Genomic DNA, 21,091 nt, shown 5'->3' on the forward strand with positions numbered 1-21,091 from the left:
GTGTACTGGAGGGGAGGGTTTGGAGAGGAGAAAAGTGCAACAATGAATAAATGGAAACCCAAAGTCTCTGTAAATTTTCATTGAAATTAATAGTAAATTAGCAAAGAAAGAAACAAACAAAAAAAAAACAGGGTCTCTTCTGTACTAGTTCTAAGTCTGATTGCATCATCATCTTAGTAATAAGGGCTTGTTATCCATTCTCACCGTACTCCAATTTCATGTCTCTTTGCTTTCTTTTCAGGGTGGATTATGTGGATTCCTTAGGACGATCCCGGCGCTGTATGAGAAAGGACTTGCCAGATTTGTTGGAGATGGATAAAAATCTCCAGGGGAGGCTGTAAGTGTGGGATGAGCCAAGCTTTGCCTGGTTTTGAGATGCAGACAGAGGGATGGTTGTGTGGGAGATGCTGCTTCTAATGAGATATTTTTGTTGATCCAACGAAGAGATTGTTCATTAATGTACAAGAAATTTACTTAAGTAGCTTTTAGTGGCCAACAGACAAATACACACATAACCCACACTCGGGGCTCAGCCTGGACATTCATAGGGAATTGTTAATTTGTATGGTGCAGCTACAAAAAGGAATGAGCTAGAGGTGTTATTTATTTACTTGAAAAGATGTCCATAGTCTATAAAAAATAATTATAGAGTAATACCATTGAAATAGGTCTGTCTTGGAGAGGGTGAAACGAAGTTTCTCTTTGGAGGCTAGGTTTTTGAAGCTCCATCTCAAATACTTTGGACACTTGACCAGGAGGGATTGATCCTTGGAGAAGGACATCATGCTTAGAAGGGTGGGAGGGACAGCACAGGAGAGGAAGACCCTAGATGAGATGGATTGACATAATAACTGGGGCAATGGAGGTTGGTGTATTGGAATTAGTGAGAGTGGCTCAGGACAGAGCCTCTATAAGGTCACTGTGGGTCACAGGCAACTCAACAGCACATAACAAACAACAACAATAAATATATAATGAATGCAGATGAATAAGTGTATTTAAGAGTAGGCACACATGATTACTCCACAAACAAAAAAAGGGCAGAGGAAGGGGAAAAAAGAAACTAAAAAAAGAGCAAAGGCGTAGGTAATTTGTTACAAAACATTTCTTTTAGTTATTATTATTATTATTATTACTACTATTATTTTTATGTGTGTACCATCAAATTGGATTTGACTGGTACAGGAGGAGATTGTCTCTCCTTCATCAGAGCATCTGGTGGATTTGAACCATGCACCTCTGGGATTGCAGTACAAAATATTTTTTTCTTTATCAGTACATTCCTTAAGGTTTTATGAATGTTGTGGTTGTTGTATACTCTTGAGTCAGAACCTAACCATAGTTGACCCTCTAGAGGTTTTTTAGCGGCAGTAAGTCACGTGGGAAGAGATTGCCCGTATTTCTCCCTCAGAGCAGCTGGCAGATTTGAACCATATACCTTGAGTTGCCAGTGCAACTCCTTACCACTAAACCACCAGAGCTCCTTGGTCTTATCAATAGATTTTGTCTTTCTGTAGAGCCTAAAACAGAGCTAAGATAATTGCTAAGGTATTCCAGGAGATGGCATTCATTCCTCTTGACAAGGGTAACTTGAAAGTTAGGGGAGGTGCCACCTGGCCAGTCCTGCAGTAGGTTCCAGCACAGGCAGGAAGAGCAAAGAGGCCCTGAGCCTCTGGGGGATAGCCATCTGAGCAGAGACACCACTGAAACTGCACTCAGGGTGGCTCCCAAGTCCCTGGACCAGAGCCCACCCATATAATGCCTGGAGCTCCTCCCTGTCCAGACCACGTCCACCTATTCAGTGTAGGACTGCATGAGATGGAAGGTTATTATTTGTCATGAGCGCCAAGGCAAGATCCCATTAAGCTATGTAATGAATCCAGTCCTTAATCAAAAGCAGGTAAAAAGGATTTGATCCAATTTCTAATATTTGGGCCAGAATACTGCTGTAGGAAATCTTTATCGTACAGTATTATTTATTCATGATTCAACTCAATTTGGCTTTGATTTCTCATAGTTATTTTCTGAAGATGTTTTTGCTCTTTTTTCCTACTAGTTTCATTAGCCCTGCTAATGAAAAAACCTTGTTATCCGAAGATATGAGAAAAGAACTGCAGCGCCAGCAATGGGAAGAAGAAGAGAGGGAGGCTCTCAAAAGGCCGATGGGACCTTTACATTATGAAGACATTCGTGAAAATGGTATCATTCTCTCCCCTCCCAGTTTTTAACTGTTAAAAAAAATCTTAAATTAATAGCATTCTGAACTGGAAATTGTAAATATGCCTGTTGTTTACTCTTTACCTAACAAGTACTCATTCAGAAGATCTTTCTAACAATATTAATCTCATTTAATTCTCCAAGAGAAATAGAAATAGTACATGGCTGGGAATGAATGAATCATCTTGTTATACTCGTTAGTTAGCAGATAACATGAAACTGTTGTGTGCCCTCAAGTCAGAATTGACTCACAGCTGACCCCCTGGCAGGTGTCAGAGTCAGGGTATTGTTTGGGAGGTGACTGCACATCCCTCCTGCTGAGCTGCTGATGGATTCATACCACGTGCCTTGGGGACTCCAGTCAGCTTCTTACCACTAGGCCACCAGGTCTCCCAAGATGAAACTAGTTGTAACGTTTTTGTTACCCACCTTCTTTGAAAGCTTGTTTTTAAATTTGTGTTTAATACCATGATATTTCTGTTGGCTTTGGGAGGATATTTGGTTTGAGTGTAATTTACTGATCAGAAAATAATCTTTTGGGTCATTTTTACTTATTTCAGAGGCCCGGCAACTTGGTGTTGGATATTTTGCCTTTGCCCGAGATAAAGAACTGAGAAACAAGCAGATGAAAACTTTAGAGATGTTGAGGGAACAGGTAAAAATTACATTAAAAGTTGATTAATCTGTGAGCAGGTTCCTACTTGGATCTGACCATAAAAAATATTGGTAAACTAATTAGAAGTTAAAATTAAGAATGCAGTTTTATGGCATCATCAAGATATTTTCCAAATTATTTTTCTTGTTTCAAACTTTACAATTTTAACTGGTCAGTAGTACCCTGTGTGCTTGGTTGGGTGTGTGCTGCATATGTACATATATAATTCACATATACTTAGTATTTTGGAGAAAAGTTGTAATGGCAATGAGGGGTGACTGAATGTTTTTAGGGTTTGGTTTTTTAGATTCTGTGAGTTTCTGGAGGAATTTTTTGTGATTTGAGTGAAATTTTATAAAGTAAATTGATTTTATCATCCATCATTCCTATATATCTTTTGTTTATAACATTAATCTTATACCCACAATGTAGCCACATTCTTCCCATTTTTACCCTGAAAACTCATTTCCGTTAAACTTTCCTCTCTCTACCTTTCCACGTTATCCTTGGACAAATGCTGCTCTTCTGTCCTGCTGTGGTTGGTTATTCTAAGGAGTGAGTGCTTCCTGGTGTAATTATTCACCTTGTTCTCGTTTTTGTTGTTGTTGCTGTTAGGTGCTGTCTAGTTAGTTCCAACCTGTGTCCAAAAGAACAGAATCCTGCCTGGTCCAGTGCCATCCTCTCAATCTCTGCTGTGTTTAAGCCCAATGTTCCGGTTACCGTGTCAGTCTGTCATGTTGAAGATTTCCCTCTCCTTCACTGACCTTCCCCTTTTCCAGGCATAAATCCTTCATGGACTAGCTTTGCCTGATAACATGCCCAAAGTATGTGAGACAGAATCTCACCATCCTCCTCTGAAAGAGAATATTCAAGTTGTACTTCATCTAAGATACCTTTTTTTCTTTTGATAGTCCACAGTATTCTTCACCATTATCTGAGTTAGAGACACCAATTCTTTTGTCTTCTTATGCATTGTCCAGATTTCACATGCATACAGAGCAATTGAAAATACCATGGTGTGGATCAGGTGAACCTTAGCCTTTTAAGTGATATCTTTGCGCTTTAGCATTTTAAACAAGTCTTTGGTGGCAGGTTTATTCAATGCAATAATAGCATTTGATTTCTTGACTGCTGCTTCTGTTAAGTAACTGTTTCCCAGCTGCTTTCAGGATTCTTTCCTATTTGCAGTTGGTAGAGCTTCTTAAAGGCATATCTTTCCTTCTTTCATAATATTTTGACATGCTTTCTTCCAGAAAATTTTAAACTTTTCTTTGGTGGATTTTTTTTCTCTTCCTGTTCTGTAATTTCTATCATATGTAAGTCATTCTTCTTGATGATATCCCTCCTAATTATGTTTCTTCTTTCTTCCTTCTGATTATTCCTATAATATACTAATACTGAGAGATTTGTTTTCAGTCTCACTAATTCTGTGTTCCATTGATTCAGTTTTGCTTTTTTTTTGGTCCTAATGTTTTACCATCAGCAAAGATACTGTGGCCTCTTCCAAATCCATCTGGAACTTGTGGCTAGTTCTTGGAAAAGGACACATGCTTGGAAGCATGAAGGGTCAGCAAAAGAGATCGAATGGCACAGTGACTGCAGCAATGGGCTCGAGTGTATTAGGGCTGGTGAGGATGGCGCTGGATAGGGCAGGTTTAGGTCCGCGGTTCACAGGGTCTGGAGTTTTGCTGAAGGTGGAGTTGGTGGCACCTGACAGCAACAACAAATGTTTTTCAAATTTTAATCTTAATCTTCTCAATATCAATTTGCTCTTTTTGTGTGGCTTCTAATTTTCTATAGATTTTGTCAATATAATCTTGAAATATTCCAGTCTTTTGTCTGTGTTTTTCTTGAACTTTCTCTTCCAGTTCATTGAAAACTTCCTTACCAGGAAGTTCCAGTAGTATTTCTTCCTCTGAAAGATTTTTTTGGTTCTGTGTTTTGGTCATTTTTTGTACCATCTTGCCTTTTTTTTTTTTTTAAATGAGATTTGAAGTTAGCTGTTGCCTTCTGGACATGGTGGTAGTGCTGTCTTTGTCTTAAAATGTTTTGCTATATCTGAGCTGTTAGATATGCTTCATAGCTAACCAGTTTGGCAGTTCTGTCCTTTACCTCCTTTTTTCTGGTGGTTGTATTAGAGGATTGAGGTGGGTGTGCAGTTCTCTGTCCAGGTAGAGTGGTTGACAGCAGAAGCAATGTTTCCTTCTGTTGGAAAGTGACGCTCCTAGAGCTGTGTGTGTAACTAAATATTGTAGACTCTGTTACCAGATGGGACAAAACACACACACAACTAAAAAAGACCGTAAATAGAAAGTAAAGGGGAAAAAAACAACCAAAACTGGGAGGGGTACAAAAGAAGGAAAAAGAACAGACAGAAAAAAGGAGAAAGAAAAAATGAGGGGGCAAAAGAATGGAAGAGAAACAAAAAATGAGAGGAAAAGAGGAACTTGGCCAGGGTTGGGCATGGTAGTGGCATCTTGTGGTCCTCTTGCTGTTAGGTAGAGGGGAAATGTCTGGTCAGGGAGGAGTTTCTGCTGGCCAGCGGAAGGCTAGGACTGGATCCCGTCAGAGCAGGTTCTGCTCATCTGAAGTGGCTGAGGGCGTGGCGTCCAGCCAAGGAGAGAACCCCTCAGACCCTGTACACTGTTGAGGACCAGGGCACCCCACCATGGATGGAGTTTGTGCTGGCCTCAGAGGTGCCTAGGACAGTCCGCCTGGCCAGGAATGGTGTCCTCTCCTTTCTGGGATGAGTGAAGGCAAGGGACCTACTCATTGATGGCTTTACTGCTGTGTGGAGATAGAGGACATGTGCATCCCTGAATGTCAGGATGGTCTGTGCATGGTGCTTGATTGATAAGGCTGTCCCTTCAGAGACTGTTTCTGCCAGACCAGGGGCTGGTTGTGGTCAGACAGCAGTTCAGGTGGCACACTACCCCAGTCCTGGTAGAAAGAGTACATACACCTCCCTAAATGGTATGACATGCACATGACACTAAAACCCACAAGGTTGTTTTACCACGGGTAGTCCCTGTCAACACACAGATGACTAAGAAAGCCATATTCCATTGACCCCAAGAAGTAGAAAGTGCAGGGCTCCAAATGTGGCATGGCATATAACAGATGCCAGATTTACCGTGCACCCAGCTAGGCAGTTTCTGCCAGCCTGAGAGGTGATCAGAGTCAGGGATCACAGTGAGGGATGGTGTTTGTGCCAGTCTGGAAGCTGACTATAGGAGAGGCACCCTGCTGGCACCAGGAGGCAGACATCATGTGACTCTGGATGTGGGGCTGTGCACTTTCAGCACCATATGCACAGTGGTCTTAAGTCCACCTGCAGGCTGGCCTGGGTTGGTCCCCGGGGAGCACCGTCAGCCACCTGGTGGACAGTGGAAAGTCATTCCCTGGATCCCAGAGGCGGTCCACGGAAGGAGGGTGAGCTTACATCCCTCTTGTCTGCTAGCCACGGTGTGGCACCATTGCAGTCCTAGTTCCTGGGCTGGTCAGAAAGCGTCTTGTAAACATCAGAATGGCTATGCTGTATCTGACCTGTTCACATTTCACCACTCCATATGGCTCCGTATTTGATATTTTCATTCACTTTTTCCCATCAGTCAATAATTGAACTACTTCCTTTCCTGTGAAACTTAGAGTTCCATGATTATCATCCGAATCTGTGACTGTTTTCAGGTGTCTTGATTATAGAGGGTCTGGGTTGCTGTCTGCTTAGTCTGCCACTTTGCCTGAGAATCTCTAATTAGATGTCTTACAATTGGTTTAAAATGTTGCCCTTTTATGATGATAGCCTGCATGAATAACAGAACATTATTTAAGGAGATAAAACAGAGTTAAATTTTTCTTTTGATTATTAAGTCCTCCAAGACAGTACAAGATTTTCTTGCTCTTCATATTGAGGCTCTCAGAGAGAGTTTTGACATGGAATCAATTACTTAGTTGATTTTTTTTTAGTAAAAATAAGGGTTTTTTAAAATAGCTGTATTGTGAATTATGCCTCCAACATACAAACTAATTATCTGTTCTGTTCAGACAACGGATCAGAGAGCCAAACGAGAAAACATAAAAGAAAAGCGAAAGGCTATGTTAGAAGCCAGACTTTCCAAACTCCGACAAAAAAAGATGAAAAAATCTCCAGAAGATGGAGCAGAAAAAGAAAACGGAGGTATGCCATCATTCCTGTTTTTGTATTTCAAAAGAGATTTTTCGTTTCCTTGAAATCTAGGTGAGAGTTAGCAAAATGGGGATTAGCCTTTCCGTTTCATTCTCTGTTCAAGCAGCTACCATCAGCTGCTACTAGGGGCAATTTTTATAACCAAACTGCTGTGGAATGATACTCTGAAAATATATTTAGGCTATCAACCAGGAGAAGGTTGTGTTAAAATAGCATGACAGTTTAGTAACCAAGACTTAGAGAAAGAAAGCTTCAATTTTAATTGGGTATGTATTTTCTTTATAGACTTTCATTTTTTGTCTTTGGTCAATTACTATATATTCATTCTCTTTTTTTTTTTTTATTCACAAACTCAGATAATAAAAAACTAGGCTAGCGAAGCATACCAAAAGATAGGGCTATGAAAGTTGACAGTTTGGAATGTGGAATACATTTCCCCTTGAAAACACTGTGGTTAAAGTAGCTTACTGGATTAATGTTGCTAATATATGCTAAACTGCATAGCAAAAACCTTAAAAGTCACTGCTGTTAAGTTGGAACCAACTGATAGCTCAACTCGAAGCGAGTTTCCAGATCCTATAATTGGGTGGGAAGAGATTGTCCATCTTTTGCCCCAGAACCACTGGTGGATTCGAACCACTGGAGAGGTGCCACTTTGAATTAGCGTCACAACTTCCTGCAGACCATACCACGAGAGTCTTCAAAGAGTCCTCTCAGTAGTATGGCTCAAATGAGACAGATGTGTGTTTCTCTTTTAACAGTTTAGCGGTAAGTGGTGTCTAGTGCAGGTTAGAACTCCCAGTTCCTCTCTTATCTTGCTGTTTCTGTCATTCTCTAAAATGTTGCTCTTAACTGGCACAGTCCAAGCTTGCCCCTCAGTACCTGTTTGTGATTCAACCCAGAGGAAAGAGGAACTATGCCACCTGTCCGTTAGCATTCTCTTGACCAGAACTTGGTCACTCGGGCCACACTGAGTTGCAGGGGAGTCTGGGAAATTATTACTCTGGCAATATGAGCATATACCCAGCTGAAACTTGGGGGAGATTTCCTGTAAACAAAAGGAAAATTGGAGGTATGGGTGCTGTAGGACAAATGGAAACCCACGCAGTTCACACGAAAGCCTGTTCTAGGATTGGCCATTTCCTAATCTCTGAACAGAATGTTTTTGTTTTGAAAAGAGAACAGAAACATTTAGGAGCTATTTCATTTCACTTCACAGCATACTAAACTTTGCCTATTGTATCTCTGTTTTCGCTTCATCTTCTGAACATCTGTCATTCCTAGAATGTATGCTATATATACCACTGCAGTATTTATTGAATGATACATTTTTCTAAATGTGGCCTGACTGGAATGGCCCAGCTGAGCCTGTTTCCCAGCTTCGGTCCTTCCATTCAGCTCCCGCTTCCTTTGGCTGAGACTCTCATGCTGGTTAAACAGTTTGGGAACTTGTGGTCTTTTGCTTATTGGCTTGGAGCAGAGAGCATAGTGGAAAGCAAAGGCTCTGAAGTCCACCTAACCTGGTCTCAGTCCTTTCGCTTGTCACTTTCTACCTGCCTTTGTAGTGTTTCCACGCTTAAATTTCCCTCATCTATAAAATGAAAATACCAGTGCTAATATTATTAGGTTATCTGGAGAATGAAGTGAAATATTGCATATGAAGTCCTAGCTTCCTACCTGGGACGTGATAGCCACTCAGCAAACAGTAGTTAGTTTTATTCTTAGATTAAGTGATTTTGAACAGACAGCTCTAAACTTTATTGTAATAATGTGTAATAAACTTTTATTGTAATAATCTTACTCCCTTTTCCAGAAATAGAAGATGATGTTATTGGGCCTTTACCTCCGAAAGCAGAAGCCATGCCAATTCCTACACCTGCCCAGAGTAGCAAAGTTGAAGTCATTGTTCAAGAGAGGAAGGACACTAAGCCTGGAGTTCCTCATATCCGGGAGTGGGACAGGGGCAAAGGTACGAGGAAGCTTTGGGGTGTTCACGTTCCATCGGAAGGCTTGTGTACAAGACTTCTGATCAATATAATATCACTGTTGTCAGGGCGGCTAATTATCCCATGTGGCTCAGAGATGGTAACACTGGTTTCTTCTTCCTCTAGATGCTTACACTGGTTTTTTTCTTGATACCACAGCATCAGATGTTTGTAAACATGCAAGGCCAGGCCCTGCCCAAGGCCTCATATCAAAAGGTGGTTATTTTTAAGGGCACTTAGGGAACATGTTTTTAAATTTTGAGTGCCCTCATGCGCTTCTACAGCTTTGGAATACCATTGCTCAGGAACAGCATTTTAAATATTATGAAGTTTTAGTATTTTAATGTACTTGTTTTCCAAAATCCCCTTTGTGAATTGTATCGGGTTGTGTAAAACTGGTTTACATATGGTTCTGCTGAGTTATATGACATTTCCATTGGCCGTATTTTGGGAAATGATTAGCAGGTTTTCTGTAATACACTGTACTACCTACAGTAGCCACTCTTTACAAGAAAACCATAAACTTGTGGTTTATGTTTTTTGAAAGAGATTGTTACTGTCTGATCCCAGAACAAAGTAAGAGAAATGCATTGAGGTGAATGCCTTTGGTTAGTGCCATAGTTAGAAGTATAAATACCATATAGGTCCCTGTGTCAGTAAAGGGCAAAATTTGTTTTTGATGTCAAGTGCCTACAACATCACATCAAATTATTTCAGTGTTTAGTTTTCCTTTCCTTTCTCAAGTGTAATTGGCAGTCACTCCAGAGCTGACAGCCTTCTCTAGTGAGCCACCCCTGGTTCCTCTCTGCCTTACCTCCCTTCCCTTAACCTGATTCCTTAAAGTTTTTTTTCCTTGGTATTAATTATGCCTTTTATTATAGTTCCATTGTTACTGTACATGTTCTCAAGAGAATGTAAAGTAGCTTTTTAGAAATACAGATTGTAACTGAAAAATTATCAAAATGTAAAATATGTTCTAATATTATCTTCCTTATTTTCAATAGAGTTTTCATTTGGAACGTGGTCGAAAAGACAGTCAGCTATCCGGGCTGAGAGAGATCCAGAGTTTGCCCCACCATCAGAATACTTTTCTGGTCAAAAGAGAAGTGGTCCTTTTGGTGGTCAGCCCTGGAACCGAACTGGACCTGCACAGAGTGGCCCGGCAGTGGGCTCCGAGCAGAACCATGAGCCCAGCACCCCACAGACATCCTTTACTTCTGCTCCAAAGAGTACGTCACAGACCTCCACTGTCACATTTGAAACTCTGGATGAAATGATATCCTATTATAAACAAGTGACTTGAATTTAAAAATCATTCTGGCTTACATTATATTGTTCATGGTGCCATCTTCAAAAGTTGGAGAAGTAACTTCTGCTTTAGAGACTGAAGGATATTTGTCAGCAAGAAAAGAAGGGAATGATACTATGTGAACTGTATTGGCATTTGGCCATTGATTTCTGACTAGATTAGAGACATACTCTTCTAGATTTATGTTAAACTGTGATATAGTAGAAATATTTATGCTGTCATATTTGACTATGGAGCTTTTGATCTATATTCCATGCCTGCTGCCCTTCTTTACTCAGATTTAAGGGTTCCATGTCATTGTATTTGCTTACAGGAGTTTCTTTCAGGGATTCAGTTTCTAGATCAGTTGATGACACATATCCCCTGTCACACAGTGAAACATGAGAGAATATTGGGACCCAGATTTAAGCAAAATTGGTAGAATACTGAGCATTGAAATTTGGCATGATAAGGAAGACTAGGGATGAGTGTTTCAGAACCCAGAAAGGTAGAACTTCAAGTTAGTTACTTAACCTTTCCTGTAAAGCTGTGCTAAATATCCCTTTACAACCATTGGCAGTCAGTCAGAAGTTGTTCGTTATCACCCTGCTGGGTTTTTGAGGCTGGTACCCAGGCAGTGAGTGCTTTACGAATAGGTCCTTGAAGTGCACCACTTTCAAGAATGAGAGGGGAAAAGTGTGAGTGGGAGTCTATCCTCTCAGAGGTGCAATGCCTTCATTTCCGGGGGTGTCAGTGGTAATGTCTCTATTCTCATTAAAAATTTGCAAATTGGAACTTGAAAAGGTTCAATAATCTGTATTATCTAAATGGCACACCTAGGACTTTAACCTGTTTGTGTCGGACCCCAGACTCATACTTTTCCTCGCAACCTCTGTTCTCGATCTTATTGCTCCAGTACCCAGCAATAGAAGACAAAAATTTCAAATTCTTACTAACTTAACCTCTAATCTCTATTGTTGCTGGTATGTACTGTCAAGTCAGAACTGACTCTTAGCTGACCCTCCAGCAGGTTTCAGAGACTGCAAATCTCAAAAGAGTAGATTGTCCATCATTCTACCACAGACCAGCTGGTAGATTCAAACCGTGTGCCTCCGGTTGGTGGCATAACTCCTTACCATTAGTACCAGTCCAATCAATGGTCATTCTGTCAAATACACATAAAAGCCAGCTTATCGCGCTGCTCTTTTTCCTTTAGAAATACATGAGACCCAAAATGGCCACAACAGTCTTGAAGTGGAGAATTTTCTAACTTCCTGTGTTCAAAACTTACTACAATGCTACAGTAGTCAAGACTGTATGGTACTGGCAGAAGGATAAATATATAGATCAGTGGAATAGGAGAAATAAATCCTTACATTTACATTCAGTTGATTTTCAACAAAAGGGCCAAGTCAGTACAATAGGCAAAGAATAATAATTCAGCAGCCATGTATAACATAGCAGGATCTCTACATGCAAGAGTGAATTTGGATCTATACCACGCAATGTGTAAAAATTAAGATGGAGCAAAAACCTGAAGGTGAGAGTAAGAACTACAAAGCCAAATGAATCTAGGGGAAAAGGGGAAGAAGAAGAAATAAAATGTGGAAAGAAAGCATTAATAGGTAGACAGATACAAGGAAGAGAAAGTTTATGTAAACAGAATAGAAAAAGGACTTGAACAGATAATGAAGTAGAAAGAAAAGGGGCGCTGGTTAGAAAGAAACCACAGAAGCAATTGGTCAAGAAAGGATCCAGCACAAATGGCCTTTTGTCATTGTCCAGAGAATGAACCTAATGGAATCAATCTGTGCACATTGGCCAATGGTCATTGTTGAGTAATAGCTGTAAATTGTATTTTCTCTGGGATTTCAAAGACTAAAACCTATTGCCTAGTCTTTTAACAGCATAAATTTAGCTCAGTGTTTTCTGAGCCCTGCTGTTTTACATCTTCCACTTTAGAGCCCGAGTTAACAGTATATTAGCACAGCATAGTTTTACTTTGTTACACAAGGGCTGCTAAGTACCAGTGTGTCCAGCAGATGGCATTGGAGTTCTCACCCGTGGTTTTCAGGTCCACTCTAGGTGTGTCTGAGATGGTGAGATGGGCACAGGATAGGGCAGAGTTTAGGGCTGTTGTACACAGGGTTGCTCGCGGGCGACTCAATGGCACATAACAACAACAACATTGAAGTAGAGGGTGGGAGATTGGCATTTAAAATTCTAGGAAGCACAATGAAAAAGTGACATTAATTCTATAATGCATTTTCTTTAACTCAGTGTATCTCTTTCAAGTATGTGGCTCCACATCTGTTAAGTGGTACACAGGAGAAAGATTCCAGTCAGCTTCCATTAACATTATAGCCGCAAAGATACTATAGGGCTGTTCTCTCTCACCGTTAATCAGAATGAACTTGCTGGCATCAGACCATGGCAATCATATCCATAAATTACTGAATTCTATGACAGAATGAAAGAGTCTAGAATGAAGGCTGCACAGTGGAGTGGACTTGGAGGGAGGGATTGCATAACAATGAAAGAGTTTTACTTTTCAAGGAGAAGAATGAATTGGGGGTGGGCAGGGAAAAAGTGCAATAATGAATGACTGGAAACCCTAAGTCTCCGTAAACTCTCATTAAAATTAATAAAAATTTTTAAAATTACTCAATTCTGTTTTGTTTCACACAACATCTTTATGATTTACTGTGTCTTACAGTGCGTGCTAATTTGAATGCTGAATTCTCAGATTCTCACCAAGAGTGCTTGCTTGTTCAGTATTTAGATTTCATTAAAGTTGCAGTTGAAAGTATATTCACATACCCACATTGTTCTAAAACAAATTTTAAATGTTCCCAGTATTTTTTAAATAAACTAATAAAATTACATTTTGCTTTATTTGTTACATTATGCACATTTCAGGGTCACAGAGGGTTATTGCAGTGAGCTACTCAACCCACAAAGACTGGACTTTATTAATACTTTACATGCCTTATGACCTGACTATACCCAGTATTCTCATTTGTAGTTAAGGGATTACCAAATAAATCTTTTCCATACCTGCATCAAGATACTCTTAAAGCTTAAATAAAGCTCTGTTGATTTTAGGAACAAGTATTGGCAAAACTTCCTGTGAAAAAAACAAGACCACACCTTAGTTAGGTCTTTGTGGAGAGCTGTAGGAATTATTTTGGATCAGAAGCTGCTTTGACTTCCTTTCATTGTCATGTTTTCTCTAGTCTTTTGCGTGTTTTGACACAGTTCGTTTGAATTGGCTAAATTTTGTTTACTTGAAAAATCCCCAAAGAACACTGCCTACATCCATATACATGAGGTTCCTGCTGTGTTTAGCCATACATTTGCCAAAGACTTGGGATCATTTTTTTTCCCTCTTAAAGCTGTAGTGCAGCCTACTAGATAGTTTACAGCTAACCTTGTGACATGCAGGCATGGAAGTGGAATTTAGAATTTGGAACAGGCTTGGGTATACTGGTCTTTACAGTCAGTGCAATGTAATTAGTCCATATGTTCATCTCATTTTTAAGCCAGTACATCAAATTAAATTGGTTATCAAAATAGTTGATGTGAAAAATGACATGGCTCAGGTAAGTGATAATAACTGACAGTTTGTTGGCCCATTGGAAACGAGAGAAAAATGAAACTTCTATTCATTGGCAGCTGGCCTGGTTCTAAGACATTTTGCTAGTTGTGGACATCAAGTTTGATGTTTAAACGAAAAATACTATAAAGTGTTCACATGTGAATCAAGTTGAGTCCAATCTTGTCACCCTAGCTAGTACCATGTTAGGGTATTTTTTAAATTAGTTTCTGTGTTTATACAAACATAATGGTTGTCTGGTGATGAGAAGAGTCAAATATTTTAGTGCCCTCAGTTTGAGCAACTTCCTTCTACACTATAATTGTGATAAAATTGTAACTGAAAGCTTACCTGTTTGGTAGCAAGTTTTCCTCCCTTATTTTGAGCAGTTCCCCTGGGTTATGTTGTATTCTTTGCTGTGTCCACTTGATTGATAGCAAAACTGAAAGGTCTTGGAGTTTAGATATTTAAGAGACTTGGCTCTTGACATCCACCTCACCCTATCCCAACATGTCTAGACACACCCAGCCATGGTGGTTCATGGCTGTGTTTGAAATGTCTTGACCTGTGGTTTATGATTTCTGACTAACGTGAATTATGTTGGTGATGGCTTTCTATACTGTAAAGGAAAATCTAAGAATGGATCTTCCCCCTAGCCAGGAATCTCTTAGTTCGTGAGTGGTGCAAAATCCCTCCATCCCTGTTATGCAGTCCCTTGGGCATTACTGGGCTCAAAGGCAGGATAATTTCTTGATCTTAATAAGGGATTTTTTTGTACCACAATATATCTCCCTGGTTATGAATGCAGGTGGTTTCCAAATGAATTCTCTACAGGCCAAATAGTTACTGGGCAGCTCCAGGTTCATGTTTAAAGGAGCTCTGGTGGCCTAGTGGTAAGAAGCTGTGCGGCAATCCCAAAAGGATGGTTTGAATACCATATGCTCCATGGGAGATGGATCAGTACTCACTTCCCATGTGATTAACTGCCTTTGAAAACCTGCTGGAGGGTCCAGCTATGGATAAGTTCTGACTCAATGGTACACAACAAGGTAGCTCAGGCAGGAACTCTGGTGGTATAATCCATAGGGTGTTGCATTTAGCAAAAACCATCACATCTCTGGCTTCAAGCCATCAGGTGACCACAAAGAGATGGACAATCTCCTTCCATGAACATTTCCTTCCCCCCCCCCCACCTTCTATTAAGATTTATAGCTTCAGGAAGCCACTGGGGAATCACTTAAGAATCAGAATCAAGTAGGTGGCAGTGAGTTTAGTTGAGGAAACTCTGGTGGCAAAGTCTGTAGCAGGTGGTTCTGCTAAAAGGCTGTGAGACTCCCTCAATTGGAACCCACCAGTGGCTCCTCAAGAGGCAGGTGGGCAGGTTACTGTTAGGATTTAAGCCAATGGGGGCCAATGGAAGGTCTCTGAGTGAGAAACAACCCAGTGGCTTTAAGTTTGAGCTTGAGGTAGCATGAAGGAGCGCTGGTGATGCAGTGGTTAAACATTTGGCTGCCAGCAGAAAGGGTAGCTGGCTGAACTCACCCCCTGCTCTCCAGGAGGAAGATGTAGCCACGTGCTTCCATAGATATGTACAACCTGGCAAATCTGTGTACAGCTCTGACCTGCAGTCACTGTGCGTTGGAATCCGCTCCCTGGCAATGGGTTTGGGTTTTCTGTTTCAGGAAGCATAAAGGAACCCAGGGTGACAAGAATGGTTAAGTGCTCAAATTCTAACTCAAAATGAACAGTCCAAAATCAGAAGTGCTTCAGAAGGAAAGCCTGGCAACCAGCTTCTGAAAGCAAACTGATCTTGATCGCTTGGGGGTGCAGCTCTGCTGTGCAGCACATGGATTATATCAGTCAGAAGTGACTCCTGGTTTTGGTGGCATCGTATTTGGTGGTTAGCATAATTTTATACAGGCACTGGCCCAGCTGTGCTTGATATAAGGTCCACTTCTCTCTGTAGCCAAACTCTGATCTTCATATGCTGAAGAACAGAGTATAATGATACTGTTAGGTCTCATTAAGTTGCACAGAAAGAAGCTGCCCATCTTTCTCCCATGGAGCAGGTGGTGGATTCGAACTACATATCTGTTGGTTGGCAGCACCCTTCTTACAATTAAGCCACCAGTAGTTGTTATGTACCATCAAGTTGCCTGCGACACATATGCACAATAGCTCTGAATTCCTATCCTGAGTGTGTCTGTCTCCAGCACACCTGACCCCAGTTACTGTCCATCCATCTAATCCAGGGTCTTCCTTTCTTCTACTGCCCCTTCACCCTTCAAACCATGATGTACTTAAAGTATTGGCCCCTCCTGGCAACATGGCCAAAATATGTGAGGCAAAGCTTCAAAATCCTTGCCTCCAAGGAGCAGTTTGACTTTATCCTCTCCAGCAAACAAACAAACCTGTTTGTTCTCTTGGCAGTCCATGGAATGTTCAACACTCTTCAGCAGCACAACTCAAAGGCATTGATCCATCTTTTGTCGTCCTTAGTCATTGTCCAACTCTCTGATATATAGCAAGTAATTTCAAAGACTATTCCCTCAGTCAGGTGCACCTTATGTCTCCAGACTGACATCATTGCTCTTTAGCACTCTGGAGAGGTCCCTGACAGCAGATGTTTCCTAGTGCAATTCTTTTTTTTTTTTTTTTTTTGGCTGCTGATGCCATTAGTGTTGATTGTGGAGCCAAGGAAACTGAAATTGTGAATAATCTCAATCTATTATCCATCTACCATGGTGCTGCCAATTGGCACAGTGGTGAGAATCTTTTTTTTTATGTACTTCAATCCCTATTGAAGAAGATTGTAGGCCTAGACCTGCAGCAAACACTTCAGGCCCTCCTCATTTTCAGCAAACAAGGTTGTGTCACCTGCATAATGCAGGTTGTTGATGAGTTTTTTCTTCTATTCTGAGGACACATACCTCCTCACAAAGTTATCTGTTCCACATATAATTGAAAAGAATGGAAGACAAGACACATCCCTAAAATACTTCTTTCCTGATTTTGAACCATGCTGTGTTTCCCTGTTCTGTTCTGATGACTGCCTCTTGGTTCAAGTGTAGGTTTTACACGAGCACAATCGTGTTTTGAAATTCCATTCTTCTCAAGATTAGCCACAATATCTTGTGATCCACACAGTAGAATGCCTTTGTATAGTCGATGAAACACAGATAGACATTTTTCTTGTATACTTTGCTCTCAGCCAAAATCCATCTGACATTGGCTGTGATGTTCTAGTGCCATGGCCTCTTGTAAACTCAGTTTATTTATCTGGTAGTTCTCTGTCAATGTACTGTTCAGTCATTTTTTTTTTTTTAAAGATCTTCAGCAGAATTTTGCTTCCATGTGATATTAGTGATATTGTTTGATAATTTCCACTCTCAGTAGTATCACCTTTTTTTGAAATGGGAATGAATATGGATCTCTTCAAGTCAATTAGCCAAGTAGCTGTCCTCCAGATTGTCTGACACAACTTGGTGAGCAAATCCGGGGCGGCATCTGTCTGTTGAATTATATCAACTGGCATTCCATCAATTCCTTGGGCCTTGTTTTTGTCAGTTCCTTCAGAGCAGCTTGAACTTCTCCTTCATCACCATTGCCTCCTATGTTGTTTTCTGAAATTCTCCTGTGTCAGGCAGTTCTTTTTGGTGCAGTAACTGTGTCCTCCTAATGATACAGATGTTTTTATATACCAAGAACCGAGTATTCCTTGTCCTTTACTACCATCTTCTTTTTGCTCTAGTACTAGGTGAGGGCTTATTTTCCTGCTTATCCCTGCTCCGAGTTTGCAGTCACAGAATCTGGGCTTCCTGCCCTTAGCAAAAACTTCTGATTAAAATCAGAGCCAGAAACTAGCAAAGAAAGCCAGGATCAGATAACCTGGAGTAGTGGTGGTGGTGGTGTTAGGTGATGTCAAGCCGATTACAACTCATAGAAACCCTATGAACAATGATCTGAATCCTGCCCTTTCCTCTGCCATCCTGACCCTCTCTGACGTACTCGAGCCCATTGCTACAGTCATCGTGTCAATCTATCTTACTGAAGGTCTCCTCCTTCACTGACCTACCCTTCCAAGTATAATGTCGTTTTCCAAGGTCTGCTGCCTTCTAACAACATGCTCAAAGTATGTGAGACACAGCTTCCCTATCCTTGTCCCCAGGGTTATATGACTGCACTTTTCCCAAGACACATTTGTTGGTCCTCTTGGCAGTTCATGAGTTACTCAGTAGTGTTCTCCAACACCACAACTCCAAAGGCATTGTGTCTTCTTTCATCCTTATTCATGGTCCAACTTTTAGCTGAATAGCAAATAATTGAAAAAATTATGTTTTGGATTGGGTGCTTCTTGGTCTTCAAACGGACATGGCTCTTCAGTACTTTGGAGAGGCCCCTGATGGCACTTTCCCAAAGCAATGTGCCTTTTGATTTCTTGGCTGCTGATGCCAAAGGTTTTGTGTTTGTTTTGTATTGTTTTTTCAATGGTTAGGGAAAAATTTGTATTTAGAATTAGCCAGCTGGACTCAGTTTAGATGATCCCAATTTTGTTGACAACATCCAAAGCATCATAGTCAGGAACAAGACAAATATAGGCCTTCTTCTCTCCATCAGGACTAATCAAGGTGTAGCCACATCAATGTCATAGAGCTTCTTTAGAGCTTGTGTTCATTTTGGATGTCAAGGCCAACAAGTGTGTTGTTATCTTCTATCTTCTTCATGGCTGACTCAGTGGTTAGGGGGAACTTGATGATGCCATAATGGTCAAGCTAATTTCTCCTGGGGGTGCTCTTCTGGGGGTATTTGGGCTGCCTTTGGAGTCTCAGCATCTTAGGCCTCTGGAAGGTCAGTAACGTGCAGATCTTTTTTTTTTTTCTGTGGATACCCTTCAGGACTGCCTTCTTGATCTTTAATGCCTTTGCTTTGACTTCAGTTTTGGGAGGGGCAGGGGCTTCCTTCTTCACTTTCAGTACCATCTTAATAGAAAGCTGTTTTTTATTTCTTAGACACTAATCTAGTTGTGGATCCAAGCAAGATGAAATCATGGACAATTTCTCTCTTCTCCATCTATCATGGCATTGACTGTTGGTTGGCCTCGTGGGGATTTTTGTCTTCTGGATATTGAGTCTTAATCCATGTTGAAGGCTGTAGTCTTTGAATCTCTGCAGCAAGCGTTTTAAGTCCTCCTCAACTTTCAGCAAGCAATGTTGTATCATATGCAAAATGCACGTTATTGATGAGTCTTCCTCCGATCGTGATGCCACATTCTTCATGTTGTTGTTTGGTGCCGTCAAGTCATAGACGACTCATAGCTAACCCTATGAACGAACAGCCTGAGCACTGTTCGTACATAGAGTTACCAGAGGCAAGCCATTTCGGAAGTGGATGCCGCTCCTGCTTCCAGGCTTGATTTAGTTGGGAAGCTCCAACCAACACTGTCCACCATGGGTACCCATTACCACAATCGGCACATCACTGTCACAGTCTTCAGCATCACAGCAACCACGAGTTACCTCTGTACAGTAACGCACAGACCAGTGCTATACCACCTAGAAGAATGTTTGACAGGAAAACAATTTGAACCTGGCTGAGGGCCGCAGATGAAAATCACCCACCTTTGGCTTGGTAGCATAACTTCCTTTCCACTAGGCCAACGTAGCTCTCTCTTTGTCATTGTCGTTGTTATTGTTGTTTGGTGCTGTCGAGTCATAGATGACTCATAGAGAACCGTTTTCTCTAATGATTTGTTCAGTATACAGATTGAATAGGTATGGAGGGTGGATACAGCCCTGGTGCACACTTCTCCTAATTTTAAGCCAAACAGTGATGTTCCTTTGCTGTTTTTGTACAATAGCTTCTTGGCTTGGGTGTAGGTTTTGCTTAGTTTAATTTTGTCATTTAGTATGCAGCTATATTATGTGCAGGGGAGGGGCGGAGGAATGTGTTATGTGTGTGGGCCAGTGAAAGGAGAGGGAATACGCTTCTCTGAAATCTGCCCTCAGATGCTTGACCCCTCGCAGTGTTCTTGGCAGCTGCAGCAGGTTCTCCTGAAGCCTGTTCTGAACATTCCCCCTTTTCGTCTCTGCCCAGCATGTTGTGTGCTCAGCATTATGCTGTGCCTGTGCCTTCTAAGTGCCTCTCCCAGATGCTACTCGGCGTGAAAAATGCCTTTTTACTGCGGACAGAAATTAGGGTGCTGTGAAAGTAGCTCACCTTGGTAGATACCCTTCAGCAGTCATCGTTCTGTACCCTCCTTCCCCTTCCCAGGCTTAACTTGAGATGCTTCCTCACCTACATTTCCCATCACCTACAAGATAAAATCCATACTCAGTATTAGACACAATCTCTTTGCCCATCCCAGTTCCAACCTACTCTAACCTAAGACATTTTCAAATTCCTTGCTGTTCTCCAAATTTGTTAGACTCTTTAAAGTTTAGAGCATTTATAGGCTCTGTTCTCATTTAAATGTACTTCCTTTTCTTGTTTACTGTCAGTTACTGTTGAACCCATGCCAACTCATGAGAAGCCTGCACACATCTACAGAGAACAGTCCCTAAGGGATTGTTGAGGCTGTGATCTTTTCAAAGTAGATCACCAGGACTTTCTTCCAAGGCACCTCTGGGTGCATTCAAACTGTCAACCTTTCCATTAGTAGCTGTGTAGTAGCATCTTATATGCTAAGCATTGTTGTTATTATGTGCTGTTGAGTCGCTTGCAATTCAATGACCCTATGTACAATAGCCCTGAAAACTACTCTATCCTGTGCCAACTTTACTGTCTCTAATATACCTACCCACCCTCATTACCCCAGTCACTGAATCTATCTCATCGACGGTCTTCCTCTCTTTGTCCCTCCACCCTACCAAGCATGGTGTCCCTCTCAAAGGACTGGTCCCTCTTTGCAACATGCTCAAAATATGTCAAACGAAGCATCAGAATCCTTGCTTCCAAGGAGCAGCCTGGCTTCACCCTCTCTAGGACGAAACTTTTTCCTGGCAGTCCACGATATATTCTACACTCTTAGCACCACAGCTCAAAGAAACCATTTTGTTCTGATAGCTATTTTAAGAAACGTATGCCTCAATAATTTTGGCAATAACATGTGTTGCTAAGCTCTCTAGTACTTGCTGACCCAACTTGGTTACCACTCCCTGATTACATT

General features: G+C 41.1%; 1 protein-coding gene across 1 annotated transcript in view; it reads left to right on the forward strand.

The window, feature by feature from the left end:
• CCDC174 (coiled-coil domain containing 174) overlaps positions 1-10,346 on the forward strand; it is a 24,122-nt gene extending 13,776 nt beyond the window's left edge. The window contains exons 6-11 of the mRNA XM_006901037.1: positions 242-337; positions 2,057-2,199; positions 2,778-2,872; positions 6,917-7,049; positions 8,878-9,027; positions 10,048-10,346. Of these exons, the coding sequence (XP_006901099.1) occupies positions 242-337; positions 2,057-2,199; positions 2,778-2,872; positions 6,917-7,049; positions 8,878-9,027; positions 10,048-10,346 (916 nt within the window). The remainder of the gene's footprint in view (positions 1-241; positions 338-2,056; positions 2,200-2,777; positions 2,873-6,916; positions 7,050-8,877; positions 9,028-10,047) is intronic.
• Positions 10,347-21,091: the final 10,745 nt, after the last annotated feature.

This window comes from Elephantulus edwardii, unplaced genomic scaffold (assembly GCF_000299155.1).
Source record: "Elephantulus edwardii isolate Elephantulus edwardi_28Jun2011 unplaced genomic scaffold, EleEdw1.0 scaffold00306, whole genome shotgun sequence".
In the NCBI taxonomy this organism is placed as follows: Eukaryota; Metazoa; Chordata; class Mammalia; order Macroscelidea; family Macroscelididae; genus Elephantulus; species Elephantulus edwardii.